Source organism: Eutrema salsugineum, unplaced genomic scaffold (genome assembly GCF_000478725.1).
Source record: "Eutrema salsugineum unplaced genomic scaffold, Eutsalg1_0 scaffold_9, whole genome shotgun sequence".
NCBI classification, from domain to species: Eukaryota; Viridiplantae; Streptophyta; class Magnoliopsida; order Brassicales; family Brassicaceae; genus Eutrema; species Eutrema salsugineum.
This window is the reverse complement of record NW_006256342.1, coordinates 1,525,827-1,533,554: the sequence shown is the minus strand read 5'-3', so window position 1 is coordinate 1,533,554 and position 7,728 is coordinate 1,525,827. Positions and strand designations below refer to the sequence as shown.

Genomic DNA, 7,728 nt, shown 5'->3' with positions numbered 1-7,728 from the left:
AGAAGAGACTGGCCTCTGGCTTCGCGTCGACACCATTTTTGCGGCTAAAACCTTTGGTTCTCGTCGCTAAAATTAATTTATCGGTTCGGTTCATCAGATCCGGTTCTCTATGGTAAATTGGGTTAGTTTTATGTCGAATAACATAACCAACCCACATTTCGTTACTGAAAAGGGAGCGTAAATTTAATTTCGTACAAAACCGGCTAAATCTTTTAACCGGATTACAAAGACCCAAAACAAAATCACGGTTTGGGATGGCTTTACCCGACAGTCATGCGACTTCCCGGTCGTGTTCGTCTCACCCCAATGCCGAAGCATACTCTCCCAGTAACAGAAATTTTCGAAGCAAGTTTTAAGTCTCTTGTCTTTGATCTTAATTCTCCAATGTCCATCTCTGTAATTCCCTTTCTCCGCTTGTATCTGATCCCATTCAAGTTGCGCCTTCTGCTTATATAGCAATCATTTTACATTATATCATTAGTTTACGATAACATAACTTTGTAATTTTACATATTTCGATTAGTTGAGAAAATTTTGAAGTTATTATTCAAAATTGGCCTTATTAGCATCAAAATTCTCATCGAAATCGTCGACGGTTTATTATATTTTGCTCATATTTTGCATATATTTTGCATTGTTTGTCAATATATTTTCTTTTTTACTTATTTAAGTTTTTAATGGTAATAATATCTTTATATTAATAAGATTGTGTTGACTATTAAATCGCTAACCCCAACTTAAGAGAAGAGAAACAGTGCTTTTGGAGGAGAGAGGAAGAGTCAACTCAGATATTAAACTATAAATCAAGTATTCTCCCATATCGATAAATACATTTTAAGAAATTATGATCCTATTTTTAGTTTTAACTTTAAAATAAAAGCAAACAACACTAATCTATGAGGTGACACAAAATAAGTCGTACATCCAATAGGTCACCTCACGCTTTGCACTTGTTGTGAGTACCTGCGCACACCACACAAGCTACAAGAGCAAAGGTACGTAATCACTAACATTATCAAATGATTCGTTTTAGATATTTTTGTGGAATGTGTAAGTAAGCCTTCAAACTAATGTAATGATGAATTCATTTTTCAACTATCAAGTCTATCATAGTTTGGTTTAGTCAGGTTTAGTGATATGGGATTTTATTTTCTGTTTTTCATACCATAGCATCGATGCTGTGCTTGCCATGTGTATAAAGACAATATTTCATATCTTGTAAGTCTTGTCACATAGTCTACACATGCACATTCATAGAATAAAAGAGTACGTTTTGCTTTAAAACAAAGTCTGACCACCACTAAAATTCTAATATAATACAACATCTAAACTTATTACACATATAAAATATAAAGGCGTAATCACAACAACAAAAATTGCGATGAACGATGGAGAATTAATTGGGGAGTATAATATATATATATATATATAGAGTTCTCTTTTTATCAAATTAAGTGTTTACTAGCTACAAAAATCAAAAAGTTTTGGAAAAAAGTAGATAGGTTAAGTTTCGGAAACAAACAATTTACACGGTAATAAAATTATGTAATGGCTTAGTGTAATGAGAGCCCTATAATTCTTTAGCTTTCTATGTACGTAATCTCATCTCATAAAAAGCTATAGTTGATGTTCGTGGGTTCAAAATAATTGACGATGCAAAAGCCAAACTCGAGGGTGTCTGTCTGGGAAACGTATCTTGCTCCGACATTGTGGCTCTGGCCGCTTGTGATGCAGTGTTTCTCTAATTCTCTCACAAGGCCCATTCTACCAAGTTCCGACCGGTAGATGCTACGGTCTCGTCTCAAACACTGCAAATTTGCTTGACTCAGAAGATAGCTTGGAGATTCTGAGGTCAAAATTCTGTGAGCAAGGTCTGTCTGACCGAGACCTCATCCTCCTCAACGCCGCTAAGTCTCGTCCAATTCACTAATTGTCTCATTCTAATTTTATTCCGATCCCATTTGATGTAGGTTGATTTTTGTTCTTTTTAGGTGTCCATACAATTGGAAGAGCGACTTGCTTCTTTGTTGTGAGTTACACTCAGACATATCACAATATAAATTGATATTAAACATATCAAATTGGTGAGTTATAATTTTCCTACTTGTAATGTTTATAATGATGAGTGTATTTAGTCTTATACAATATATAAAGATTAACAAAACATGATAACTTTGTTATTTTTATTATATTTTGCTCATGTTTTGCATATTTTTTGCATTGTTTGTCAATATAGTTTTTTCTACTTTTTATTTTTTTTAATGGTAATAATATCTATATATTAATAAGATTGTGTTTTTAAATCGCTAACCCCACTTTAAAAAAAAAGGCTTGTTCTATCAAATACCGGCAAGTCGACGAGACGGTCTAATTTCAACTGCTGAGAACGCAGCTAATCTGCAAGACGCTCAAGACAACATAGAGACACTGAAATCCAAATTCAGTGACCAAGGTCTGTCTGACCGAGACCTTGTCCTTCTCAGCGCCGATAAGATTCATCCCCAAATGGATTCAATAATTCTAAATTTGATTTCGATTTAATGGATTTTTTTAAGTTTTTTTATTTTTTCTACTCAAGCGTCCACACGATTGCGATATGGGCTTGCTTCTTTGTGGCTCCACGATTGGATACTAGGAATTTAGATATAAGCTCCAACTTTTTTTGTATCCTGAGATCGAGATGTCCATAGGGCGGGGACGTCGGCGTGAAAATCCCGTTGGACTGGGACGGCGATTCCATCTTAAACAATATCAAATCCGGAAGAACAATTACTGCCTCGGATTCCATCTTATACCAGGATGCTACTACGAAGAAGATTATCGATAACTACCTGAGCAACACCACGACTTTTGCTTTGGATTTTGACGGAGCTATGTGGAAGATGGATATGGGTCGCCTGAATATGAATATATTTTTTTCTATTTTTATTATATTTTGCATATGTTTTGCATATATTTTACATTGTTTGTCAATATTTTTTCTTTTTACTTATTTAATTTTTTAGTAGTAATAATATCTATATATTAATAAGATTGTGTTGAGTGATGACTAATAAATCGATAACTCCACTTAATAAAAGAGAAACAGAGCTTTGGAGAAGGGATGGAAAGTCAACTCAGACATTAAACCATCTATAAACACGAAATTAAGTATTGACTGTCAAGCTCCCATATAGATAAATTATATTTTAAAATATTATGATCCTATTTTTAGTTTTAACTTTTAAATAAAAGCAAACAACACCAATCTACTAGATCATAATTAAACGGATTAAAACTCGGATGTATTATAAAAAAACTCATTTTTGTATTTGTTTTCACTTAATAATAATGTATATTTACTTATCTATGAATTTTGGGTACAAACTTGAAAAAAAACGAAAAAATAATTAAAAAAAAAAAATCTAATGATTGGCGGTTAAGATTTCAGAAAAGAAATCATAGGCTCAAACTTATAAAGTATAAGTCTATAAAAGAACACAAGCCACTACACCAAACCAATAATTTGTATTTTACACTATATGACAACATATATTAAATCGACAATAAAACTAAATTAAAATCCTTAAATAAATTATTGATTAATATATGTTCAGTCTCCGATTAATTGATTAGGCGGCCACCATTGACCGCCAGACGCGATACTTTGAACATTCGTTACAAGTTAAGACCATTTATTTTTTAAAAAAATCAACGTCAAGTCGTCAAATGCATTTTGAATTTTGTTAATAATAGTTTGAAAAAACATTTTTCTTCTTAAGTTTTATTATAGGCCCCAAATGTTTTTTTTTGGTCTCTGGGCCCTAATAATACTGAGACGGCCCAGCGCAAGCCTCGTTGTAAACAAGAATCGAACAGATCAGTCGCGGCAGATCTGATCGGACGAAGTAATCGTAGCGGAGTTTCCGGTGGAACGATGGTGCTGGTTACGTCTGTGCGTGATTACATCAACCGGATGCTTCAGGATATCTCCGGCATGAAGGTTCTCATACTCGACTCCGAAACGGTAATCCGATCTCGTCTTCGATCACTATTCTTCTTCTGATTTGTATCTGGGGAATCGTGATTCTTAATTTCGTTTGGAAGGTCATTAAATCTTATGCTTTCTTGTGAAATTGCAGGTTAGCAATGTGAGCATTGTGTATTCACAGTCAGAGCTTCTTCAGAAAGAAGTTTTTCTTGTGGAGATGATTGATTCAATCTCTGTGTCTAACGAATCGATGTCGCATCTCAAAGCTGTTTATTTCATCCGCCCAAATTCAGAGAATATTCAGAAACTACGATACCAGCTTGCGAATCCTAGATTTGGAGAATACCACTTATGTACGGTCTTTCATCTTTTGTGTATTTCGAGTTTATCATTGTTCTCTGACAATTATATATATTTTTTCTAATGAATGTTTCAGTTTTCTCCAATCTGTTAAAGGATACTCAGATTCACATTTTGGCTGATTCTGATGAGCAAGAGGTTGTACAGCAAGTTCAGGTGATTTTTAGTATATTTTAGTTGTCTCTTAGAAGTTGCTTGGTTTTGTGATGAAACGGCCATAATTGTAGAGCTTATTTCCTCCCTCTGCATGTCTCAAGTTTTCTGTATTGGCTTGTTTAAGATAGTCCTCTTGGTTTTTTATGTTGCAGGAATTTTATGCAGACTTTGTTGCTTGTGATCCATTTCATTTCACGTTGAATATGGCATCAAACCACTTATATATGCTCCCAGCAGTTGTCGATCCCTCTGGTTTGCAACGCTACTCCGATCGGGTTGTTGATGGAATTGCAGCAGTGTTTCTGGCGTTGAAACGGAGACCTGTCATCAGATATCAGAGGACCTCTGATACCGCAAAAAGGATTGCACAAGAAACAGCTGTAAGTTAAACTACATTTTGCATGAATGTGATGGATAGTCTCCAGCTTGCTTAGTCTGAAATTTTTCCTGTATCCTGTAGTCATGTGAAAGACACTTTTTTCTTTCAGAAATTGATGTATCAGCAAGAAAGCGGTCTTTTTGACTTTAGACGGACTGAAAGCTCTCCGTTGCTGCTTGTAATTGACAGAAGAGATGACCCGGTTACCCCATTACTGAATCAGTGGACATATCAGGTTAATTTGACTAAAAACTAATTATTGTTCTGCTACTCTCTCTTATGAGATGTGCCTCCAGATGTTTTTCCTTTTTTTCGTAAGATTAAGACTTGGTCATTAACTAGATTTTTCTGTAGGCAATGGTTCACGAACTCATAGGACTTCAAGATAATAAAGTGGACTTGAGAGTCATAGGAAGTCTTCCAAAAGATCAGCAAGTTGTGAGTCTTCTCCAACACCGTATTTGTTAGTTGAAAACCTTACAGCTAGCTAATACGTCTCTTCTCCCGGCAGGAAGTGGTTTTATCATCAGAACAAGATGCATTCTTCAAATCTAACATGTATGAAAATTTTGGGGATATTGGAATGAACATCAAGCGAATGGTAGATGACTTTCAGCAGGTGGCAAAGAGTAACCAGAATATCCAGACAGTAGGTACATATATGGCTAGTCTTAAACTATGCTCTGCAAAGACGTTCAGTTTCTGGTGCTAGCGACAATTATTATCTGTGAATGCGTTGGTTTTACAGAGGACATGGCCAGATTTGTTGACAACTACCCTGAGTACAAAAAGATGCAAGGCAACGTCTCAAAGCATGTAACCTTGGTTACTGAAATGAGCAAGCTAGTTGAAGCAAGGAAACTGATGCTCGTTTCTCAAACAGAGCAGGACTTGGCTTGCAATGGTGGCCAAGGAGCTGCATATGAGGTAGTAAATATATGTGGTAAATGTAATATTCGCTCATGTTGCATCCATCAAAAATAACTATACAGAGAAGTGCTTTATCAGTTGCGACATGCAGAAATTCTTACTGAATGATTTGGCATTCAGTACCTGTCACATCTCGCACTGAAGTCCCGTACAAATGTATCCTGTGAGATACAGAATTTTAAATTAATAAAAGATCATCGAAGCTAGATATTTAAAGTTGTGCATACTCTGCTGTAAACATGGAGCTCTGACTCTCTTTTTCATGCTGATTTGCAGGCAGTTACAGATCTCTTAAATAATGAAAGTGTTTCTGACATCGACCGGCTACGTTTGGTAATGTTGTATGCTTTGCGCTATGAGAAAGAAAATCCCGTTCAGTTGATGCAATTATTCAACAAATTGGCTTCACGGTCTCCCAAGTACAAACCAGGGGTACAGTCAAACTTTCACCTGAATCCTTTCATTTAAACTGCATCTCTTGAATGTACGTTTGGAAAAATTATTCTGTGTCTCCTTTTAAGCTGGATAATGGTCTGTGGTTCTGCTACTACTATACTTGTTTACCTGTTTTCAAATTTCGTCCATGGTGGTTTTAACTACATTCTGAATAACGTGAAAAAAAGTACCCTCAATTCATACTTTGGTTGCATGTTTTTTGTACCATAACTTTCTGGACATCACGCAACTGCAGCTTGTTCAATTTCTCTTGAAACAAGCCGGCGTGGAGAAGCGTACTGGTGATCTATTTGGAAATAGAGATCTTTTGAATATAGCACGCAACATGGCTCGTGGACTTAAGGTCTATATCTGAGATTATACCTTCTCCAGAACATTTTATACCTCTCTATATGTAAAAATATGTCATGCTCATAGATGTCATGTTACTGAAAATACAGGGGGTTGAGAATGTTTACACTCAGCATCAGCCTCTTCTGTTTCAAACTATGGAGAGCATTACCAGAGGAAGATTACGAGATGTAGACTACCCATTTGTTGGAGACCATTTTCAACAGGGACGGTATGTGCCACTACTACTTTTTTGAATTCTTATAACTATTCTGTGTTTGACAGTCACAGATCTCTCCTATGCGTAAAAACGTACACTACCTAATCAGAAACTGCTTAAATTATGGTTAAACAGGCCACAAGAGGTGGTGATTTTCATGGTTGGTGGAACAACATATGAGGAATCACGCTCTGTTGCGCTACAAAATGCCACCAACGCCGGGATTCGGTTTATTCTCGGTGGCACGGCAGTGCTTAATTCCAAGAGGTATGTTCAAGTGTTTCCACTGAACCGAAAAAAACTGAGTTTAATACAGGTTCGTCTGTGTGCTAATGAGGCTAAACGGTTTGTGATCTAACTCGTTAGCGGAAACAGCACTGATCAGTGAAATGAATCATTAGTAGGAATCAACATTGGTTAGTTGAGTCAGAGAATACACAACGCCAAATTGGTGTTCAGTGAATTAGTTATTATTTGGAATGGTATTCAATATTCATATTAAAGACTGTATCATAAGAATGTTTGCTGAGTATGCTTTGTGTCAGATTTCTCAAGGACATGGAAGAAGCACAAAGGATATCAAGATCAGGTAGCCATATGGTGTGAAAGATCCGTGAGACCCAAAAAGAGTTTGTGTAAATTAGTCTATAAGATTCTTCCGTATGATAAAGATCTGATATTGGAGCATAGAAGAACCCAAAATGCGTGTGTGACCATCATATTGGAAATTTGGAGATACAATGAAAGAAGAAGATTATGGTCAGGTTCGTCGAATCTTTCGTATACATGACTACCTAGAGATCGAATTTTGGGTTTGTGTGTATTCTCATTTCATCGTGGTACAGTTTAATTGGATTATTTTACGTACAAAATTGTGGCTAATCAGGAAATGTAACTTGAGGGGATTTTGCTCCTCTTGTATCAAAA

At 35.9% G+C, this 7,728-nt stretch overlaps 1 protein-coding gene and 1 pseudogene across 1 annotated transcript; both read left to right on the top strand.

Annotated features, from left to right (window-relative positions):
- Window positions 1–273: 273 nt before the first annotated feature.
- Window positions 274–2,900, top strand: LOC18008718 (annotated as a pseudogene).
- Window positions 2,901–3,826: 926 nt separating this feature from the next.
- Window positions 3,827–7,728, top strand: LOC18009327 (vacuolar protein sorting-associated protein 45 homolog). Its single transcript, XM_006390058.2, has 13 exons — window positions 3,827–4,006; window positions 4,122–4,323; window positions 4,407–4,486; window positions 4,639–4,866; window positions 4,975–5,100; window positions 5,220–5,303; window positions 5,377–5,518; window positions 5,614–5,792; window positions 6,072–6,227; window positions 6,487–6,594; window positions 6,692–6,813; window positions 6,937–7,068; window positions 7,347–7,728. The coding sequence occupies exons 1-13, from the start codon at window positions 3,917–3,919 to the stop codon at window positions 7,405–7,407; spliced, it is 1,710 nt and encodes a 569-aa protein (XP_006390120.1). The 5' UTR covers window positions 3,827–3,916; the 3' UTR covers window positions 7,408–7,728.